At 45.2% G+C, this 23,941-nt stretch overlaps 1 protein-coding gene across 27 annotated transcripts in view; it reads right to left on the bottom strand.

Moving 5' to 3' along the window:
• Positions 1-2,466: 2,466 nt before the first annotated feature.
• Positions 2,467-23,941, bottom strand: part of ADGRL3 (adhesion G protein-coupled receptor L3) — a 515,832-nt gene continuing 494,357 nt past the window's right edge. For 20 of the 27 annotated variants that reach the window (XM_083481628.1, XM_083481645.1, XM_083481648.1 and 17 more), the window contains one exon: positions 19,741-23,430. In XM_083481628.1, coding sequence (XP_083337754.1) covers positions 22,631-23,430 — 800 coding nt within the window. In that variant the 3' untranslated portion in view covers positions 19,741-22,630. Of the gene's footprint in view, positions 2,874-6,703; positions 6,791-19,740; positions 23,431-23,941 lie in introns of those variants that run through there. The other 7 variants (XM_083481632.1, XM_083481641.1, XM_083481643.1 and 4 more) reach the window with 2 other exon arrangements.

Here is a 23,941-nt window from a genome sequence, read left to right as displayed (position 1 = left end):
TTGGGGGGGGGGGGATTCACCCACCCTGCCCTGTCCTGTATTTTGCCAGAACAAAGGTGGCAACGCTGCCCTATAGTTGCTGTTGGATCATTTCCCAGTCCTTTCTCTCACTTGCTTTTATGTGCAGCCCAGGCATCTGCTTTGGCCCTCACCTCTCGCCTTACTTGGTTTCGTTTTGCGTTATTTGGGGTTTGAGAACCCAATGCCTGAACACAGAACGTTTCTCCCATTTCTCCAGCTCTCCCAACTGCTGTGTTCACTGCAAACTAAACACCGGTTTCACAGCACTTCAGATCAGCTCAAACATGGCTCATTTAAGTTAAGCTAATTCATCAACCCCCTTCTGCCTCTGGAATGCTCTTCAAAGCAGTTATGGCATAAATCTTGGTGGAATGTGCACATCTTCCCCTTCAGCACATGGTTTGTGCTCATGGTTTTACATACACAACCTTGCTTCCAATCCTCTTTGCACCTGAAAAAGTTTCTGGGTTGACATGGTGCTTGGCTTGCTGTTGGTGCATAGCCCACAATTCCTCCTGAAATCCTGCAACTTTTTATAACCCTACTGTTCAGGGGTGGGTGTGTTGTGCCTCTTGTCTGCCATAGGGCAAGAGAGCAACTCCAGATGGCAATAATGCAGTCACATTAGATAACAATGCATCACAGAGCAACGAATAAAGTGGATTGATGTGTGGGCAGTGCAGTATAAATGTTGCAAAACATGCCCACAAAAGCATCAGTCTAGAGGGGCCCTGACTCGACCAGGCATCTGGAAGCGAAGCATTTCTTCTGTGGGAACAGCTCATGTTTGGGGATGAAACAAGTGGCACCTGCCAAAAACTGCTGCCCCGTATCCCTCTATAAGGATGAACAACTTTTCCCAAAGCATTCTCCATGTTAACACAGAACGAATCTGAGCTGTTCCGTCCCCAAACTGGGGGAGAGATAATTTCCCTTGTTCTTCCTCTTGCTTCGGACATAGGTAAAGAAACCTTTTAAAGATTATTTTAACCTCCCTTGCAAGCCTGAGCTCGATCTGAGCTTCAGTCGGCCTCGCCTTCACCCTGAGAAGAGAGCTACATCATGACGTGGCAGCATTCCTTGCAGCTTTGCAAAGGGGAACAAGATTATTGCCTTCACTAATCATGTTCCTGCTGCTGTCCACTTGGGAATTAAGGGGAAAGGGGGTCATTTGGAGGGGTGCATCAGTGTGTGTGTGTGTGTGTGTGTGTGTGTGTGTGTGTGCAGGTGAGAGCCAGCCATCTCAAACTCAAATTTTATTCCAGGCCAGGGAGAACTTGGGGCACGGGTGGTGCTGTGGGTAAAACCTCAGCGCCTAGGACTTGCCGATCGTATGGTCAGCGGTTCGAATCCCCGCGACGGGGTGCGCTCCCGTCGTTCAGTCCCAGCTCCTGTCCACCTAGCAGTTCGAAAGCACCCCTAAGTGCAAGTAGATAAATAGGTACCGTTTTATAGCGGGAAGGTAAACGGCGTTTCCGTGTGCTGCGCTGGTGCCGGCTGGCCAGAGCAGCTTCGTCACGCTAGCCACGTGACCCGGAAGTGTCTTCAGACAGCGTTGCCCCCGGCCTCTTAAGTGAGATGAGTGCACAACCCTAGAGTCGGACACGACTGGCCCGTACAGGCAGGGGTACCTTTACCTTTTACCTTTAGGGAGAACTTGGGGCACCTTACTGAAGTGGACTTCAGTAAGACTCCCAACATTCATTCTCAGATCCAAGCCTGGAGATGTCCACTGGCATCCGTATCCTGGAACCTGCACCACAAGGGGGGCTGTTTCCATACTCTGTATGCCATACTCTCTGTATCAGAGAGTGGGGAAATCTGCTGGACCTGGCACCAATGTCCATTTGCACGGGAACATTGTTACGATATGAATGCAGCACAGCTGCAAACCAGCTGGATGTTTACATCACATGATGTGGCTAGCTGTGAGAAAGAAACTTCCTGGAAGTTCACAGTCTGGAAAAGTCTTTGTGAAGTGTGTAATATGAGACCTTCCTCTTGCGTATGTGAAGGAAGTCTTAGTCACTTGCTTGCTGAACACTGAACTTTTCAGACATGTTTTCTGTAGTGCTGCAAAGTCAGAAATAAACAAGATGTAAAGGACTTTCTGACTATCTCCTTTATCTTGCCGGTATGCAAGGAGGGAGGGTGTGTGCATTTTCCACGCTGGGAAATGTCGCCTATTAAGATCTACCCTGGACTTGCAGGGATGCCAGCCAGGGAGGCCACCGGTAAACAAGCCGGGAGCCTGGGAGAGTTGCCAGCTTCTCCCGAAAAGGCTTGTTTTCCAACAAACATCTTATTCGGCATGTGGCAAAAAGCAAAGATTCACTTCCATACCCCGTCTGCCACACAGAGCAATGTGCAGAAGAGTACAAGGGCTTGAAAAATTCTCGTACATCTCAGTTGCACTGTGAAGCTATAAATGAACCCGAACCTTCATAACAGAAAATATTCACACTTTAATGTATAAATAAAAGGAAAGAATCCCAAGGTACCTTGCTTATGTTACACTTTTCAAATTGCACATACACACATCTGTTAACTATGTCCTTTCAGAGATGATTTTACACATCTAGTCGGTTTAATGCATGGCCAGTTAGAGGCGGCAGTGTGTGTGTGTGTGTGTGTGTGTGTGTGTGTGCACGCACATGGGTGTGTGTGAAACAGAGAGAACGAGAACACATGCACACAATGCACACATGTGCACACACACACACACACACACACACACATGCGGAGCACAAGATCCACCCAGGGATTTCACAAATCTTTCTGATATCAGATGATGCTGTCTTCCATCAGAATTCTTCGAAAGACGGGTTCATGTCTTACTGCAGTTCCGTGATCTAATAAAAAAAACCACAAGATGAATTGCATAATCAAGTAAATGTACATGCATTTTTATGTTATGTAAAAGAGACAAAACATGAAAACCAAAACAGAAAAAATATAGTCCAATAACTGCATTCAAATTAGGTTCAAAAACTCAAACTGAAAAGAGTCCTCTTGATGGTTGTAAGCCTCTGGAGAATCTGAAATCTTCCTCTTCCCTGAGGGTGACACGAGGTGGCCCCTTGCTTGATATGACAGATGAGAGAACAAGGCTGACTCACTCTGTGCATGGAATTGTTAGACCACTCGGCAGGTTTCCAAGAAGAGAATTATTTCCCAGCTCTGTACTGTAGATACTTTCTAACCTAGAGATGCTGTGGGTTTGAATGTGGGAACTCAAGCAAACAAAAGATGTGTTCTACCACCAGACAACTCCATTTAGTGCTACAACCAGTGCTTTCCCCCCTAAAAAAATGTTTAGGGGGTACTCTCATTTTGACTCAATAAAATCACCATTTTATAGTTCAAATTGGTGAAAATAAATACAGTAAATGGACAAAAGTACAAAGATTCACAAAATGTTTAAGGGTGTGCGTACCCCTGCATCTCCTCAGAAAAAAAAGCACCAGCTCTAACCATCTTTCTTTCTACTTTGGCACATCCAGACTAGCAGTCATCACACTTCATTTTAGTTCCCCCTCCTGCTGGTGCAATGGCACCAATTTGCCATTAAAAAGAACTAAAGGCTCCAGTGATAAGAGACTGAGCGAAACCAAGATTGGGAAGTGGAAGAGTGAGAGATTTCTGTCCAGACCACATTCAGAAACACAAGACACAGTGCTGAAAGATCGCCAGGTTGCAGCATGGATTGTACTTAGGTTAATAGGAATTTGGATTTTCTACTGAAGTTGAGATTTAATGTTTGGGGTTAAAAAGAAGAAGAAATTAGTCTCGGATAGTGAAAAACCCATTACAAAACTCTATTCATTTAGCAGTTAGATGCAACCCACTTGGAGTCTTGCAACAGGAGCTGCTTTTTTGACAAATGCAAGCTGGGAGCATGGAGCCACACCAATGTACCAACGGCACAGCGTCTGTAACTGGTGCAGGGGAATAAAGCAAGTAAAACAATTTACTAAGCACCTGACCAGGCAGCCACTTGTAAGCAGGAGTAAAACCTTTGCTCTTTTTTGCTGTCACCGTGGCTGGCTTTGTGACAGCTTTACAAAATGAAGAGAAAGGAGACGTGCCTAACTGTGAAGGTTTTATGTCCGTGTTTCTCTAAGAGCAGCCCTGCCACAATTTCAAGAACAGAATGGGATGAAATAATAAACACTGAGAGCTGAAAGGTAAGAGAGGCAAAAGGCTCAAGAGTTACATGTTGGCTAAAAGGCGCAGGAAGCAGCTGAGGGAATGAAGAGAAAAGACCAGTGATTTTATCGGGGGGAAACACAGAACCAATTGCTGTCTTCAATTTCAGGAATAGACTCAATTAAAGTAGAACGAAAGCCCTGGAACCAGTACTCAGGCAGTGAATAACAAAGCAACAGAGTATATGTTCATTTGAAATAACAGTAATAATACGGAGTATTGGTTGCTGTCATGAATGGAGGATGCGTACACCGCCACTAAACACAGCCATATTTCCATTCAGCTCTCAGTCCTTTCAGCTCTACTGCCCCTTGGTGGTCCTTTTAGTCGCCAGTGGAGGAACATGTACCGTATTTTTTGCTCTATAAGACTCACTTTTCCCCTCCCAAAAAGTAAGGGGAAATGTGTGTGCGTCTTATGGAGCGAATGCAGGCTGCGCAGCTATCCCAGAAGCCACAGTGATCCCTCTTGCTGTTCTGGCTTCTGAGATTCAGAATATTATTTTTTATTATCTCTTGTTTTCCTCCTCCAAAAACTAGGTGCATCTTACAGTCTGGTGCGTCTTATAGAGCGAAAAATACAGTAGTCCATCAGAGGTCTGAACATACAAATTCCTGATCATAAGATAGGTTTCTCGTAGTTGCTTTTAAAATAAACTACTGTGGAGGGAAGCCAACATGGTGCCCTGCAGATTAGACATTAGACTCCAGCTTCCATCAGCCCCAATGAGCATGGCCAACAACAAGATACTCTTAAGGCCAGACGTGCTCTATGTGGGGCTGCCCTTGAGTCTGGTCCAGGAAGCTCCAGCTAGTGCAAAATGCTGCGGCTAGACTGGTGATGGGAACAAACGACCACAAAAACATGGCACCTGTTAAGTTGTGGGTGAACATATCAGACGACACAGCAATTCTTCAAACAGCTCTTGTTTATTCCCAGGCCAGAACAGAACTGAACTGAAGGGTTCAGCCAGCCTGCTTATATAGAGCTCCACTAGAATGCAACAGTAACCACTTTCTGTAACTATCCAATCACTGAATGTCACTTTCAATCCCTTATTTGCATATGTGGACCTGAGTGAAAACTGTTAAGTCGTGGGTTGACATAGCAGCCGGCACAGCGATTTCTTCAAGTAGCTCTTTATTATGGTAAGCTGGAATAGAACTGACTGCGAACAGCTCAGCCGGCCTGTATTTATAGGCAGCCGGCTGTCAACATTGTAACCACAACAGCCCAGAGTTCCCGCCTAAAATAACAGACGCGGACCTGAGTGAAAACTATCTACAGACCTGAGTGAAAACTATATACAGTATCCCCCTGTTGGCCCAGGGTGAAACTACACTACATAACAAAAACTATCTACAGTATCCCCCTGCTGGCCTAGGGTGAGAACTTCAGTACATAACAGAATCCAAATTCACTTCTGCCTGCCCTCGCCACCCCACACCCCATCAGTGGCGTAGCATGGGGGGTGCAGGGGGGGCCGGCCGCACCGGGCGCAACATGTGGGGGTTAGGGTTAGGGGGCGCAAATCCACGGGTTAGGGGGCGCAAATTACTTGCCTTGCCCCGGGTGCTGACAACCCACGCTACGCCACTGCACCCCATGGCTCACTCCAGCCCTGGTATGACTATTTCGGACCACAAAGAAGACACTGTTGGGCAGCCCCACAACATGTGAATCAAAGTGCCATTCATTTTTGGCATAAACCTCGTTTCCTTTTCAAAAGGAAGTCCCCAAATATGAGTATCTGCTGTATTCATCTCCAACTGAGATAAAGTGTGGATGTTTCAATATGCTGCTTTCTGCTGACCCTGAATCAGGGGGCTCTTCATTTCCTTATTCCAGACCTCCTTTATTGTCCAAAATGTTGGTTAATATTATTCTACCAGCATGAGTTTGACCAAACTGCGAGAGGCAGTGGAAAACAGGAGTGCCTGGCGTGCTCTGGTCCAGGGGGTCACGAAGAGGCGGACACGACTAAACAACAACAACAACAAATTATTCTTGCTCTCTCCTAATGCCTAGAGAAGGAGATCCAACTTGCCTATGGCCCAGGGATGCCCCACCAGATGCGAAAGGATTGCACGATCAGTGAAACCTAATGGCCTCTTGGAGGTGGGAATTCCTCCAATTCACATCTCGTGAAGTCTCTCATCATTATGTATTGGAAAGTGGATTGTTTCTAAGGATGTCACCTCAGGAACCGGGGTTTTTAAAGATTTTTTAAGCACATGGTTCCAGTCATTGGGACAGCGCAGGCAAATGACATTCCAAAGAATGACATTAACTAGAAACTGAATTTAGTTTGTGCTTATAAAAAAAAGGTTCATGGTATAATGATAGAGGGGGAAATTCCCAAAGACTGGAGTTAAAAGGAGCAGGTTGACTAGACAATATCTGAGAGCCCACTGTGTTCAGGGAAAGGCTAAATGAATATCTATGGGTAAGAGGTGTATGTCATACACAGTACCTTGAGTTCCATGTTGTGGAGTGTACCCAGCAGTAGTCTCAAAATTGACCGATGGGGTGAGTGGCATATACACATTGATTTTCAGATCTAGAAAGGTATAGTGCAAGAGGAAGACAGGAACATGTAAAGATAACTGATGAATAAATGGTGATTAAAAAAAAAAACCTGTAAAAAAACTAACTATCATTAATGCATTTTTTTAAAAAAAATCTGTACAAAAAGCAATCTTAGATCAGGTTTTTATTTTAAGACAATCTCCACAACTAATGATTACCTGGCAACTTCACCACCGACTATATCAAGTGTGTTTCAGCGAATCCATCGGGCTCTGTTAGCTCCCTGCTATCCAAACCGTCAATCTTAAAACACTATTGAGCCAATTACGCACATGGGTCAATCGCCAATGACGAAAACGGAAAAAATCAAATGATTTTCTCATTTTGCTGCAATGTTCATGACTCCTACCTCTCACAGGTCAAATTGTCTTATCAACATAGAACAAACTAGAGTTGCAATCATAAAAATGCCTTAATTCCTAAATCTGAAGACTGTGTGGCTGCTATATCCACATCATCTGAGATATCCATTCAGACTAGACAGTTTTGTTCTGCCCAAGTGAATGTCTAGATGGACCTACAACTCCCAAATCATTCTGGTTCTCCCCTAAGCAAATAAAGGCTGTTGTTGATGACCTGGAACCTCATTTATACCCCAGATGGGCAGGGTATGTATAAATAAATAAATAAATAAATAAATAAATGCATAGATGTTATTACGTACAAATCAAACTTCTAATATAGGAAACTAATGATAAATACTTGATTAAAAAACACAACCTATCTTTTTTAAAACAACAGCAACAACAGCAACAACAACTCATATTTAGGCCTATGACCACCCTATTTTAGCTGCTTGATGGTTGTTACTCAAATCTTTCAGAATCATCGAAACCTCACTCGCCAAGGTGTGACAAGAAGGTCTACATGCTTAGGTACAGATATTGTGCAGAAGGAATATTCTGCTGACGTCTCCTAGGACATTCAGCAAGGGAGACGGCCCTTTGGGGAAAGACATATCTGGACTTCAAAGGTTTGGCTTGCATATGGACTTCAAAGAAGATTTGAACTCAAGCAAACCATATACCCAATTTAATGAACGACTTCTGTTGCCTCAAGGCTAGGCCCAGTGTTCTGAAAATTATGTGACAAGCCTTTTGTGTGATCTCAATAGGCAGAAAAATAAGTTGTTCCAGTATTATTATTTTTTTAATGTTTCTTCTATTCCCGACAGTACACACACACACACACACACACACACACACACACACACACTCTCCACCATTCTCTGTTGACATTCTGAGATCCGTTTGGCCTCCATGCAATTCTTCTTCTCTTTCATTTGCCAAGAAGAGAAGGTGAGAGAGGAAAAGGTGAGAAAATAAATGTTTCAAATACGATCATTCTACACAGTTGCTAAGAGAAAAAGAAGTGAGAACAGGGGTTGCTGGGGGTGAGATGAGCTCCCATGCACAGACTGTTATGGGATGGAGTGGCGAGGAAAAACAAGGTGAAATGACTGCGAAGGGAGTTTGCCACACTAGCTTCTCATCATGAGTATGTTGTTTGAAACAAATGCACTGTCACAGACTCATAGCTATTGCTTTTAAAAGAATCCTATCAGAAAACACATCCCCAAAAGTGCATTTTTTCCCTTTTTAGATTTGGAAGATGATTCTACAATATCAAAGTTGCACAGCTTACATATTCAGGTAGGTAGCCGTGTTGGTCTGACACAGTCAAAATAAATTAAAAAATTAAAAAATTGTCCAGTAGCACATTAGAGACCAACTAAGTTTGTTCTGGAACGCGGGTGGCGCTGTGGGTTAAACCACAGAGCCTAGGACTTGCCGATCAGAAGGTCGGCGGTTCGAATCCCCGCGACGGGGTGAGCTCCCGTTGCTCGGTCCCTGCTCCTGCCAACCTAGCAGTTCAAAAGCACGTCAAAGTGCAAGTAGATAAATAGGTACTGCTCCGGTAGGAAGGTAAATGGCGTTTCCGTGCGCTGCTCTGATTCGCAAGAAGTGGCTTAGTCATGCTGGCCACATGACCCGGAAGCTGTATGCCAGCTCCTTCGGCCAGTAAAGCGAGATGAGCGCCGCAACCCCAGAGTCGGCCACGACTGGACCTAATGGTCAGGGGTCCCTTTACCTTTACCTTTAAGTTTGTTCTGGGTATACGCTTTCATGTGCATGCAAACTTAGTTGGTCTCTAAGGTGCTACTGGACAATTTTTTAATTTATTTAGCTTACATATTGCTTGATCAAACCCTTAAGGAGCTAAGCGATGATATCTGCTGCACCAGAATGTACCCACTCTGTTCTCATTGTTCATGTCTATGAGATGCAATATCCTTTTCGCATGTACTACTTCCAAATCAGGTGTGCACACACACATCCATTTGGTCTCTGTACTTTTGTGGATTTGGGGAGTTTTGTTTTTGTTTATCTGCAGAACTTTGCATTCAATACCACTTTCTTAGTTTCATCTCAGTTTCCCATTCTGTCAGGGCCCTTCTGAATTTTATTCCTGTCTTCTGGGGTGTTAAGCTGTCCTAGTTTTGTGCCGTCCACACTTCAATCAGAATTAGCTCCACTACTTCACTGAAGCAACTGATGAAAATCTTAGTTAGTATCAGGTGCAGGAGAGAATTGATGAGCCCTCAGAGTATGGTTTCCCAATCAGCTGTGAACCCACCTATCCCACATATATTCTATCCCACATTCAATTAGTTTGCTAGCCGAAATGTCATATCCTTTCTTGAAGTCAAGATACATGGCACCCAACGCATTTCCACAATCCACTAAGCTAGAAACCCGATTTTTTTTTTTAAAAAAAGAGAGGTAAAATTAATCTTGCTGGTTTTATTCTTCACAAATTCATGCTGGCCTACAAACTGATTCGGTTTTTTATAAAAAAAATCTAGCCTAGTATCTTCCCCACCATCAAAGTTAAACTCAGTCTGTATTTTGCCAAATTTCACCCCTCTCCCCTTTTGAAGACTGGGGCAATATGTTCCTGCTTCCAGTTTTGTTGGCCGTTTACTTGCTCCCCACAATTAAACATAAGAACAAATAAAGAATTCTGCTGCTTCAACCAAAAGGCAGATGCTAGACAAAGGCTGGTGTTCTCCCTATTTCCAAGGTTGCCACAACACAGAAGTACCTCCTCTGGTTGAACTGAATTGGGATCTTAGTCACACGGCTAAGATTAGCTTTGGAGCCACAGGGTTCTGATTCTGGTCTGTTTTGTATTCTGTTCTGACCTTCCGCCTCCTTTCCCTTTTCTTTTTGTGTTTAATAAACTTGGACCATTTGACCACTGAAGCTGTGTGTGATTGCCAACCTCAGGTTGAGAATCTCCAGGTTCTTAGATGCTCGGAACTCACACTACTAAAGGTTTGCAACCAGAGTTGCTCTTCTGAGAACTGGGAGACACTCAGGGAGTGTGGGCTGCCTTGACACTCTGAATAACTCATAAGCGAACTGTCTGAGAAACACAGGATGCATTGGTCTCAGAGTTCTTGGGTTTTAGGAAGTTTAGGCCGAGTTGTAGCTATGGGGGCAAGGGCTAGCCAGGTTTCTTTGCCATGGGTAAAGTCTCCAGAGGAGCACCATTGAGGCTCCCAGCTTGTGTGTGTGTGTGCACGTGCACACGCAAATCAATAAAGGGAGTGCCAAACTGGATCTTTGAACCTGGTGAAATAAGCCTAGTGTGATGGCCTGGGAATCTGATTCAGAGGCTGAACCGGAGGAATCCCAGCCTGCACAGGAGTCCCTGCCTCCAGGGCCGGCTGAGGTGGGGCAGGGCCTTGATTCTGAAGGGCACGCACCTGTGCCGGAACCTCAGGAGCAGACACCAGATGAATCCACTCTGGCTCCGGAGGTGATGGAGGACCCATTGCCTGCAGGTGCTCCTCTCCCAGCCCTGTCAGGGGAAGGTGAGTCTCCCCCTGGGTCCAGTAACCCTCCAGCCTCTCTGGAGCTGCAGAGGCTCAGGGCAGAGAGGCGGAGGGAACTAAGTTCTCTCAGGAGGAGTGCTCGCCTTAAGGCCAGGAGAGGCGGGTCACCTGTGGACCGGGACCGCCCCTGGCCTCAGAGGAGATAAAGGCCAGTCAGCCCAGTCCCAGGTTGCGGGAGCAACATCGTTGGAAACCTGTTTCTGCCAGCACCCAGACCTGCTCTTCTGGAGTTCCTGATCACGCCCGGCTCCTTGCCTTGGACCCTGCTTTGCCCTTGACGGACAGCCTCCAGACCCTCGACCCAGGACCGGACTCAGACCACGCCTAGTTTCGCCCCTGGTCTAGGGGGGCTCTGCCAGGGAAATAAGCAAGCTGCTTTGATCTTGGACTAGGATAAGGCATCTGGAAGCTAGCCCTGCTTTCTCCAGCAATTTGTGAGTAGGTTGAACCGAGGGGTGCTGGGTGCACTGACCTTTTTAAAAGCAATTGCATTGGTGGATCCCAGATCCCCTTCCGTCTGGGCCGCAAGAGAAAGGGGGAGGGTGGCGGCAGCCAATACCAGAGATTAAGACCACTGGCGACACCGCAGGGTTGTTGGTTTGCGGTTGGGCAAGGAACGGGGTGGGGAAAGCTCTTTGGAGTGTTCCCATTTCATCATAACACCCATCGTTATAATGGCCGTGGCACAGAATGTGACTGTCAGTGGCCCCTGTCAGCTTTGGACCCTGAATGTTCTGGCTCCACTGCAGTGCAGCATCTCAAAAATGGGAACACTTATACTTGAAATACCAGCAAGACTACCACCCCGCACACATACCCCCACAGCAATGCCTTGCCTTCTTGTGAACCTTTTGCTTCCCACACCTGAGCAAGCCATGACCTTGAATGGATGATGATGATCATTGATGATGGTGGAAAGTGGTGACCATTGACATCCTAAGCCATTTAGATGTTCCTGTTGGAGCCTGGTGATCACCATGGAAAGGCATGTGGAGCCTTTGTTGCCAAGCAAACTGGGAGTTGGAGGCAGATTGGCGGAGAGCTTTTCAATAAGAGATTTGAAGCCTGAGGTTGATGCAAAAGCTGCAGGGAACCAGCAGATATTCTTACAGCCATGTGTCAGAGAGATGAGCTTTTAGAAATGGCGTTTTCAATCTGCTGGAGAAGGGAGATATCTTAGCTCTGCTGTAATAATTTGAGTGCATTGCTTACCATCCTCTCCCCAGGGTATGGAGCAAAGGATCCGTCCTCTTCTTTTTGACATCCTTTTAAATATTTGAAAATGTTCAACCTGTTTCCTCCTTTCCCTAGGCTGAATGATTCCAGCTTCTCTGCCTGCCTTCTAAGCCCTTTTCAGTCATCCTGAATTCCTTTAGGTGAATGCTGTACAAATAAAGGCTTAATTGGACTGGGGTTTTAATTTCTGAATCTTGCAATTATGATATAACCTTGAATGTGGCCTGGCCTTTTGTGGCGCATAACTGAATTGTTGGTGTCTGTTCAGCTTGTTAACAGCTGCGGGTTTCTATATCTTCCATCACCTAACCAGTTTTATTCCTGACTCGGTTCTGAACCCTATATTCTGCACATCCCAGTCCAGTACTGATCCTTTTATAAACCATGCTTTCCAGCTACTGCAGTGTTCACTTCTAGTGTATCTTTCTGAAAATTTAGCACGGTGATGCCATAGGCAGGGCCAGCCCAAGACATTTTGGCCCCCGAGGCAAACCACAAAATGGCACACCGCTCCACAAGGGAAGAGGGGGTGAGTGAAGATGCACATCAGGAGCAAGGGGGGGGGGGAAATAAAGATCTGTAGATTCTGCTGCCTGAGGCTGTTGCTTCACCTTGCCTCATAGATGGGCCAGCGCTGTCTACAGGTGACTAATGCAAACAGAACTTTGGAGTTCAGTTACAGTTGAGGGGAAGGTAAATTAGATTTGTAAAGATTTTGTTTCTCTGGCTAAAATGCAAACTGGCTTGTAAAGGTTGAAAATGAAAAATAAAATTATATATTTAAAAAGATACAGTATATTCCACACCACTCTCCTTGTTTACCAAATCAGTTAATTTTCAGAAAGGAAGTTGGTTATGGCATGATTAGTAGCAGTCAGCCTGTCTTTCTAAGTCAATTTTCCTCTAGTCTAAGTCCTCATGTATTTGTTGGCTATTTGCAGTTTAGTTGCGCTGCAGAAAGCTTGCTGGGGAGACCACGCATTACAAGGAACTCAAAAATAACTTTATCAAGGTTTTAATAACAAAAACAAACTCTCCTTTTACTCTAAATATATCACCAAGCATGACCCAACCACCAACCCATCCCCCAGAGGACAGAGAGCTAGGTGAGGCTCTTTATATACTATACCCAATTACTGACACAGCTTAATTAACACAACTTAGCAGCACCTGCTATATTGTTTCACAGCTGTCAAACTGGGTCTCGTTATTTGCTCTGGCCCTCAAAGACATACACATCTTGTGAAACAATAATGAACCTTCACATTTAAAGAGACCATTCAACAGTATTAGCACTTTGTTCTAGTACCTCTTCAACTATAGAAATCAAGTAGCAGGATCACAGCTTTCTGAGTCTTCCTTCTTTCCATTTTGGAACATGTACCTGTGAATCTGCACTAGTATTTTTGTGCAAGGTAACAGGTGGTTCTGCAATGATCCTATCTAATTCTTTCAGGATCCAGCTGAATCCAGTTAGGCAGATTTGAATTGTCCAAGAATCCAAGTTGGAAGATGATTCTTTCTTGCTTTCATCTGTGACCTTGCCAATAAAGAGTGCTTCGATATGTCTGCTTTTGTGTTGAACTGCAAGCTGGTAAGGTTTTTGGGTTTTTTGCTCCCTTTTGATATAATGGTGTCTTAGAAAGATTTTTGAGCTGCGCAAATTCCCTGTCAGACACCACAGACTGAAGGGGAAGTGTGCTTATTGTACAGTTTAAAAGGTTTTTGTATAATTATACCATATATATTCCAGCAAGTTGTGCTTACAGCTAGCAATCTACCAATGAAAATGCAGCCGCAGAGGCAAATTCACTTCTCTCAGCCAGTAATGTGCTTGAGGGCCTTGAATACATTTCCTTAGGAATGTGGTGCTATCACTCTTCCCAGGGATACTAGATTAAATGGACAAGACTAATGAGTCAAAATGGACTAATTAATCAAAACATACTTTCAAGCAGTATTCTGTCTTCCGATAATGTATATATTACGCTATGGTTTAATTGCATATTTATTTTTTTTATTAATATGTTTGGAGAGTTCAATACAGTACTACTTTCATATTTCGGGTCTTGTTTTTTATTTCATTTCACAAGATTTATATACTACTTGATTGTAATGAAACCTCAGAGCAGTGTGTGTGTGTGTGTGTGTGTGTGTGTGTGTGTGTGTGTTTGTATGTTATATATATATATACAATCCCCACCCTCTTCCTCCCTCCTCTAACTGCCCTAGGTGAGAATCCTGCATCCATATTGGTAAGGAACAGGGTGTTTCGTACTCTTCCCTCCTTCACATACAAAAGCGTCCAAACCTTTTTGCCCTGGTGTTTGACATTAGAGGTGTATATTTTTAGGATCCACCTTGTTTATGTAATTCTGTTATAATATGATGTTGAAATGCTGTGCTTTAATGTTGTAACATGCCCTGTGAGCTTAGGTAATAGATATTATTATTATTATTATTATTATTATTATTATTATTATTATTATTTTATTTATTATTATTATTATTATGGGGGGCAGAGGGGTGCGCACACCCCTAAACATTTTGTGAATCTAAGTTTGGCCTCATTGAGGGGAAGTATTTCAATATGAGTAGGAAAATGAGAGCACCCCTAAACATTTTTTTAGGAAAAAAAGCGCTGATTACTACTACTACTACCACTACTGCAGATATGAAAACTCTTGTATATCTGTATATATCTATATATACAGATATACAGTGGTACCTCGGGTTACATACGCTTCAGGTTCCATACGCTTCAGGTTACAGACTCCGCTAACCCAGAAATAGTGCTTCAGGTTAAGAACTTTGCTTCAGGATAAGAACAGAAATCGTGCAGTGGGAGGCCCCATTAGCTAAAGTGGTGCTTCAGGTTAAGAATAGTTTCAGGTTAAGAACGGACCTCTGGAACAGGTACCACTGTATACAAATACACCAAGTCTATTTGTATCTTTTACTTGGTTCGCTGAGGCAGGAAGGATGGCATTCACCATCCTTTGGGATATGTCCTCCTGTGAAGGCAGGTGGCAGGACCAAATAATAATTGACTCCATCCTGGGAGGGAGTCCCAGAAGGACTCAGACAGGCCCTGCCTAGCAACCAGGAGCTTGTCTCTCAGCAGAGCATCTGTAACAGCAAGATGCAGTGGTGAAAAGGCCTCTCTGTGCCTTTTCACATTTGCTTTTCCTATTATTTCAGTTGGACTTCTCCCTCTTTACCTCGGGGAAAGGCATATGGGCCTTCTCAACTCACTCCGTGTGGTATGGGGGAGCCCAGGCCATGACTTTGGGGACTCCGTGGGGCCATGCCTGGCTTGGAAAGTCAACTGCCTCAAGATGCACGTTGCTGGGAGAGATGCAGAAGGCACCTGGAAAGGTTGTTTGAATCCTGCTCCACCTCCCCAAAGCGGCCTTTCCCCCCAGGACCAGCTTGTCTCGCCCCACACTGCCTTCCTCGCACTGGTGCCTTCTCCACCATGGAGGAGAGCGAAGACTTGCCAGGCTCTTGCTTTCCCTGCTGTGCCCCTTTGCCCCCTGGCCTGGGCAGGTGAGGGAGGGACTTGGACCAACCACCTGCACTCCTCCTTGCCTCAGCCGTGTCTTGGGGAAGAAGAGGGGCAGCAGCAATGGCGCCCGCTGAAGAGGACAGCACCACCATAAACTGAGACCGTGAGTCGGAGGTAGAACTTGCATGAGATGGCAGGGAGGTGGGAAAGGCAGGAGTCACTCACGGCTTCCCTGTCAGTTTCTCCCTTCCACTAGAGACACACCTTGGCTTAGGGGCTGGTTGCGAAGTATAGTGATTTAATGTAGTGAAATTTGGAATGCTTAAACCACATTACGGTGTGTTTCGTTCTGCAGTGTTCCCCAGTAAATCTTGTGCGATTGGTTAATTTTGGTCACAGGGGAGGTATTTTTTTATGACATTCTCCATTTTGTTTGGTGTGAGAAACTTGACGGCGATGGCGCTATCTCCATGAACACTGAAGAAGCAGCAGCATTGGATAACTCTCTCTCTCTCTCTCTCTCTCTCTCTCTCTCTCTCTCTCTCTCGCCAAATGCAATAGAGGAGAGGCATGCTAATGTTTTTGTGTGAATGTATGTGACAGAATAGGGACACGGGTGGCGCTGTGGATAAAACCTAGGACTTGCCGATCGCATGGTCGGCGGTTTGAATCCCCGTGGCGGGGTGAGCTCCCGTCTTTCGGTCCCAGCTCCTGCCCACCTAGCAGTTCGAAAGCACCCTTAAGTGCAAGTAGATAAATAGGTACCGCTTTATAGCGGGAAGGTAAAAGGCGTTTCCGTGTGCTGCGCTGGTGCCGGCTCGCCAGAGCAGCTTTGTCATGCTGGCCACGTGACCCGGAAGTGTCTGCGGACAGCGCTGGCTCCTGGCCTCTTAAGTGAGATGGGCGCACAACCCTAGAGTCTGTCAAGACTGGCCCGTACGGGCAGAGGTACCTTTACCTTTACCTTTATGTGACAGAAAAGGGGCACGGGTGGCGCTGTGGGTTAAACCACAGAGCCTAGGACTTGCTGATCAGAAGGTCAGCGGTTCGAATCCCCACAACGGGGTGAGCTCCCGTTGCTCAGTCCCAGCTCCTGCCCACCTAGCAGTTCGAAAGCACAAAGTGCAAGTAGATAAATAGGTACTGCTCCGGCGGGAAGGTAAATGACGTTTCCATGTGCTGCTCTGGTTCGCCTGAAGCGGCTTAGTCCTGCTGGCCACATGACCCAGAAGCTGTACGCCGGCTCCCTCGGCCAATAAAGCGAGATGAGCGCTGCAATCCCAGAGTCGGCCACGACTGGATCTAATGGTCAGGGGTCCCTTTACCTTTACCTATGTGACAGAAAAGATGTACAGAAGTTGATGTTCTCCCAAAGAAGCAGTAAGGAGAAATCAGCTGGAAGGAGAAAGTTTAAACCTCCCAGAAGGACCTGCCTGGCTTGGCTGGGTTATGTGCATAAATAAGGCTGAGTGCAAGTACTAAAAGAGGGAAAGGCACAGTTTGCTTGAATGTTTAGGGAAGAAGCTGTAATCTTCCACCAGGAAAAACTAAGCCCATGCTTGGGTGTGAATGTAAATACTTTGCATATATTCTTCTTTAGCTATATGTTCTGCTAGTAAAAGCTTTAGAATACAGTGGTACCTTGGTTTTCAAACATAATCCATTCTGGAAGTCCATTTGACTTCTGAAATGTTCAAAAACCAAAACATTTACTTCTGGAAGCATTTACTTATAGAAAACTCAATACAGAAGCCGTGTGGCACATTTGATTTCCAGAAAGCGTTCCAAAACTGAAGCAGTTACTACCAGGTTTTCTGTGTTTGGAAACCGAAACGTTCGACTTCCGAGACGTTTGAAAACCGAGGCACCACTTTACTTTAACAAGTATTTGGACATTGTTTTGATTTCAAGAAAAGAGTCAGTACCGCACATGATTTGGCTTCGTAGCTGCAATTTAGCTACTCTACCAACACGGGTGTCTTAAGGGATGTGAAAAGCTATGCCCGCTCTCCCCACAGAAGAAGAGAGTGCCACATGAGGAGTGCCACACAAGTGACTTGGGCATAGGGACCCTGATAAAATAAAAAGCCACAGGCGGCAGCCTAGTTCCTCCAGCAGCGGCAGATCTTCCAGTCCTCAAGGAGAGATGGCTCAGTAGCATCCATCTCCTCCACCCAGGCCTTCTCTTCTGCGCCAGGCATGTGGGAGGTGCTTGAGAAGCAGCGCGGTTATTCTGCACCTGCCTCTTGGACCTGTAAGTCCGAGAGGGCAACCAGGCAGGTGCGCAGAACATAGCCCACCCCTCAGTTCCCACCAGCCCCAGCTAGCATGGCTAACAGACCCTCCGAGTTCCCGTATTTTCCAGGGACAGTCCCGGATTTACAGAAGCCGTCCTGGTTTCTGATTTGATCCAGGATTGTCCCGCTTTTCCTTAGAACGTCCCTATTTTCATCAGAGGAATGTTGGAAGGTATGGAGTTAATCCGACCCCCGAGTCAAGGAGATAAGTAACTACACAACCTTTATAAGACATCTGAAGGTAGATCTGTAGAGTGGTACCTCGGGTTACATACGCTTCAGGTTACAGACTCCGCATTCTTCCTCGATCTGCAGATTTCAGCTCTTCGCTAATGATTTCAGGGCATTGGCAATGGTAGGAGCCTAGCCTTTCCCAAAGAATAAACCTTGGTTACAGCTTCCACTTTGATGCGGGACAAACCACAACCTGAGGTTCGAAAGACACAGTAAGCCAAACTATGGCTAGCTCACAACCATGGCTAGCTCACAGCAGCAGATGGAAATATGGCGTTCCTCCTGGGAACCCACACACATATTCCCACTAAGCCATGTTTTGGCTGAGAGGTACATGCAAACTTGGTTCTAATGATAAAAGGAGCATAGATAGAACTATCTTATTGTCTGGGTATGTAACTTCATGGCTATTTGTAAACTGGCTCTGCGGATGGAGTTTTTTAATTCTTCCATGGTGAGACCACCAACATTCTCCAGCTAAGCATGTCTAGGTCTGGTCAGTGCCCAGCAACCGCATGCAATGCCCCTTGTGTTCCATGAAGGAAGGTAAAGGTAAAGGGACCCCTGACCATTAGGTCCAGTCGTGGCCGACTCTGGGGTTGCAGTGCTCATCTCGCTTTATGGGCCGAGGGTGCCGGCGTACAGCTTCCAGGTCATGTGGCCAGCATGACTTAAGACACTTCTGGCGAACCAGAGCAGCGCACGGAAACGCCGTTTACCTTCCCGCTGGAGTGGTACCTATTTATCTACTTCCACTTTGACGTGCTTTCGAACTGCTAGGTGGGCAGGAGCAGGGACTGAGCAACGGGAGCTCACCCCGTCACGGGATTTGAACTGCCAACCTTCTGATCGGCAAGTCCTAGGCTCTGTGGTTTAACCCGCGTACCGTAGGTTTTGTTGCATTTCGAAAAATAAAATTTAATTTTACAGTTTTATTATTTCTATTTTGAAATGGGTATTATTGAATTAGATTATATTAGTGTTCCCCTAGGCACTAAAATCTTTTAAGTGCTTAGGACCTCTAAAGGGCTTAATCCGGCCTTGTGGGGAGGCTCCAGCCCTGACTTACACACGTTCTGCTAAATGCCTAAAACAGGTCCCAAAATGTGTACAGCAGTTATGTGTGCATAGGGACTTTCCATGCTAGAGCAAAGGGAACGCATGAAGGGCTCACGTTTACCAGGAAACCTGGAGAAAGGCTTCTTGGACATCCAAGGAGGCATCATGCAGGGACATCTCCCTGTAGTTTGGGTCCCTCCTCTATGGACACACTGAGATAATAAAACAGCAGTCAAAGAATAGCCCTGTGCAAATGACAACCAAGGAGGCAGGGGCTAGAGAGCAGGAGGTGCAGGTGGCTATGCTCCCCAACTCTCCAGGTTCTGGTGGGTTTCTTTGCACCAGGCGAGGTTGGGAGATGGGACCCCCAAGTGCAGCCCCACTCCTCTTCATGCCATGATGGCCATCTGCCCAGGGCTAAAGAAATGGATAGGGAAAAAAATGAGCGTCTTTTCTGTTCTCATGAGAGTTCACTTAATTGTTCACTGAATTCTGAGACGTTCCTAGAAGCATTTGCACGCACTGTTGTCACAAAAGGTGGCCTTTTATATTAACCAGAAATCATCTCCTAAACCACTCAGTCTTGTTTCAGTTTGTTGGTTTATTCTAAACGTTTTCCTACTTAACCCACTGGAAGAGCGATTTAATTCCTCTCTCTCAATAAATAAACTTCAAGTACAACTGGGTGGATTTTTTTTATTTATTTTGCAAAATCCTGCAAGCAAGTATCAACAAAAGAGCACTTAGGTTGGGGCGTGGAATGCCAGAGGGGTTCTGTCAACATCTCTCCAGAGGATACAACTCAGCACTGCTATTCCATCTCCTCCTGAAATGTAGAGGGCCTTTTTCCAGTGCTCAAGCAATTGAGACTGATGCCTCCTTTCCAGATAACACAATTAACAAATGCCAAGCACTAAAACATAAAAACACAAAGGATCTTGGAGAGGCTTTGCAGGGCTTTCCTTTTCTCTTGGACACAATACAGGATCAAGCTAGAAGTGTCACGAATGCAATCAATGTGCACTTTTTGCTGTACATAGAACAGCCAAGGGGGAGCCTCAGCAACCGTGGGTGGGGAATGGGGAGTTTAACTCTCTTTTTCCTGTCTCACCATCCTGACAGAAATTTCCTCTCTGATGTGTCTGTCTGCCTGCATTTTAACAGAAGCCACTGGGAGCTTCCCTGGAAATGCAAACAGCTGTTTCAGAGAGGAGAATTTTTTCTTGGGCTCCTGGCATAAACAGGGAGGCTGAGTTCCCACACTCCCCTTGAGCACTGTAAACTCACTGAGTTTCCGTTGCTGGGCTTTTATCCCATGTTCACAGGACTGTTATGCATGTGTGTCCTGTTCTTTGTTAGGAGCTACTACTGTCTGATGTGCTGTTTCTCAAGCCAGCCTCACCCAGAGTCGTCTCTAGCCAAGGTGCCAACACTTTTGCCCAGGATAAAGACATTCCCACTCAGTCCACATTCCCTGGTGTGAACACCAACAGAAACAAAATAAAGCCAGGCTCATGTGAACAGCTAAGAAAGAAAGAAAAAGCTGTGGGGAAATAACTTCAAGGTAATGTGAACCCACTCAGTTAATTTCTCCCACAATACACACTCCTGAGGTTGCTTGGAATCGCCCTTGGATGCTGTTTACATACATATAGGTAATTAAATGCACGTTAATTGCATTTATGAAATTAATGCCACGTCTAGTTTGGCCCACATCGTTATGGAGATCATCAAAAGCTACATACAGGACGGACCATGTATAAAAAAGTATGGTGAAAAATATAGTCTGAAGTCCTCCTAATTTGAAATGCTACTGCAAAAGCAAACAATAACAGAAGCCTCCAGTATAACACAAGATACTTCCCATGCCTGCCTCATCGTTCTAGGATTTTGGCTTAATTTCCCCCCAGATCCTCTCTGCATAATTCTGTGCTGAATAATCCTTTTATTTGCATAGCTACCTTCAGCTCCAAAAGAGCTGAACTCCTTTTGCTGAGGATGGAAAGAGGGAGATAAATTAGGAGAGACTGATTGTACAGGACATATATACAGTGCCTTCTAAATCGTAATCAGTTGTTTATTGGTTGGCAAACAAATTTCACTATTACAACAAATATTAGTAATGAGGTCATTCAACTTGGCGACCATACAAAATGCATCATAAATAAAAAAAAGTAGAATCTGTGCTGCTAATTTACCCCCTGGGAAGGCCTACATTACTTTAAATCTTGTCAAATAAATACATTTCCTGTTAGGAAGGGTTTTTTATTTAAAACCACTTAAAAATAGGGTTTTATATGTTCTTTTTTAAATATTTGCTATGAATCAGTCTTTTTTTTTGCTTTTCACCACTGCAGTACAAGTTCCTAGTTTGGGGACTAGACTTTGACTCCTGCAGAGGCATTGCGGTCGCATGCAGAAGCCCCCTTATTTCTCTAATAATATCCAGACTCCTAGGAAGATACCCTCTGAAGGTCTGTTGCCACAAATGCAGCATCTCAATCGATTGTGCACTGTAAACATAAAGGTTCGTCCAGTTTTCCAATTTGAAAAAGGTCTTGTTGGCAAATTTATAGACTGAATAATGAAATAAAGTGTGTCGGAAAATATATATAATATTTATATATATATTCATATATCTCAGACTACTGAAGTGTGGGTGTGACTGAACTGAGAGATAAAAAAGATCTTTAGAAAGTGAATTACTTTATTTTACCCAGTGAATTCTTTTAATGGAAAAATGGCCAAAAAAGGATATATGAAAAATCTTGCTCCTACTGGTAGACAAACTTGCAAGACCAGCACAACAGAAAAAAGTTTTGTTTTGTTTTTTTCCACTACATTAACAGGGACGCAAGTTCTGGCGGAACAAAAAGCAGACTATATGTGCAATGCTAGTATCTGTACATTACATAGGAATTGTTCCATTTTTTTCTCTGCCATTAGAATTATCATCAGTTAATACAGCAAAACATAAAAATATGCCGTGTAGCATACAATTACAGACTCCCTTTCTATTTCATTAGGTTTTGTTTGCTCCACAGCTAAGTGAGCTGCGGTGAAATCAAGTGGTGAGAGACCAAAAAACTATTATGTGATACAGATTCAGAATAAACAGTTTTGCTATTTTTGCTTCTGTTTTGTGCAGCACTCCAATCTAGACGCATCGTTGCGAGTTGTTTCAAATGGCCTTTTGTAAATCAGGTCCTTGGTGATAAAGAGAAAGAGAGCACCCAAAGATGCTTAAACAAACACAGTATAATTTGAGAAGGCCACACAGTGGACCATTTCCTGGTGCACCCCTTTAATTAGCATCCTGAAGTCTTTCTTGGGTGGGGCAACAGGGGCCGGGCTGGGGGGCTGGGGGTGAGAGAATCACAGCAGTTAGCATTCTTCCTGGGTGGGCCTACAAATTCCATTAAAAAGGTATGAGAACTGTTTGTTCTTTAGAACAGCATGAAGTAGGAGGACACACAATATTACCACCGCTTTGATTTAACTCCAAACAGTAATCCAGGTGTGGGACGGGGGCAGGAGGGGGGGGCATTTGTTTTGTTAAAATGTTTGCTTAATGTTCTATAGACTAGTGACCAAGTGAGCCGGTCCTTTGGAGGTTTCTTCTGACGGGGTCCCATCCTTGTTTGGTGGGACTATAAATCCATCACTGCTGCCTCGCCCCAACTGGTAATAAGTGTGTAGCTGCTGGACATGGTTTCTGGAGCCCAGGTTTGGCATGCTCTTGTAGTACACGTCGTCAGCATCACCACTTTTGGCTGGCGGGGGGTCGGTCTGAGTGCTGGTGGTGACGCTTTCCGCGGCGGGCACGCCGGCCAGAGCAGGCATACTAGTATAAAGAGAGTCCCTTTTGGGGGACTGGAGATCTTCTGTGTGCTCATTGGTTAGCAAAGGGAAAAAGCTCTCGCTGTTGTCTTGCGGAATCCGTCGCCGGCTGTAATGGTGAGGCTGGTGGTTCTCTGCAGAGTAAACCCTCGGCGGTAACAATGGCACGTCGGATTCCTCGTGGATGAGTTCCAAGCCCAGGGCCTCTTCTTGGTTGAAGGAGGTGGCGTCGTCGAGGACGATGGCATCGTCCTCACTCCCGCTGCCTAGGTTGTTGACGAATTTGTTCACCAGATTCCTGTTCTGTTCGTTAGAGCACTCGTGGTTGTTCAGGTAGGAAGGTATATAATTGGACGTGAGTTCTTTCAGGATCTTCTTCTCTAAGGCAGTCTCACTGTGGTTATAGCTACGGTCAATTATTTGCACACAGTTGCTCAGGTACTCGCTGCTGGCAATGCTGTAGCTATTGCCGTGGTTACCATTCAGTGGTAGAGTATCCATGACACTTGTATCCCTGGCATTGTTCAGAAGCCCCTCTGAAAAATATCACACAAGAAAGGTTGACTTGTACCAAAAGGTATATATGCATGGGGGTCTTGCTCTAAATGCCTAGCCACCTAAGGAGCAATGCTATACTATTTCGCTACATCATACAATAACCGTGCAAAAAGGAGAGAGAGGGAGGGAAAGAAAGAAAGAAAGAAAGAGGAAAAGGAAAGGAAAAAGGAATACATAAATTGTTGGGTTTGGGGACCAGGAAAACAGTTTGGATCAAGTCAGGTGTGGCATCGCCTTGCTTGACGCAAAACTACTTTTGAGAAAATTACTGATTCAGTACGGAAATGTAGAGCCTGAGAAAGTGCTTTTTGGAGGGAGGGTGTAAACAAAATACAAATCACCAGGATAAAATTCAGTTTCTCGTGCTCAGCAACCCTACTGGGGTTAACTGAGTTGCCCAGGTGGGGAATGGTCGCTGCTCAGCGCTGGAGCATCCGCTTTCCTGGTGAAGCTCTCAGCCCCTCCAGATACAGCTGGGACATAGCCCAG

The sequence above is a fragment of the Podarcis liolepis genome (genome assembly GCF_965112155.1).
Source record: "Podarcis liolepis genome assembly, chromosome: 17".
NCBI classification, from domain to species: Eukaryota; Metazoa; Chordata; class Lepidosauria; order Squamata; family Lacertidae; genus Podarcis; species Podarcis liolepis.
The sequence above is the reverse complement of the archived record's forward strand: the minus strand, read 5'-3'. Positions and strand labels throughout refer to the sequence as shown.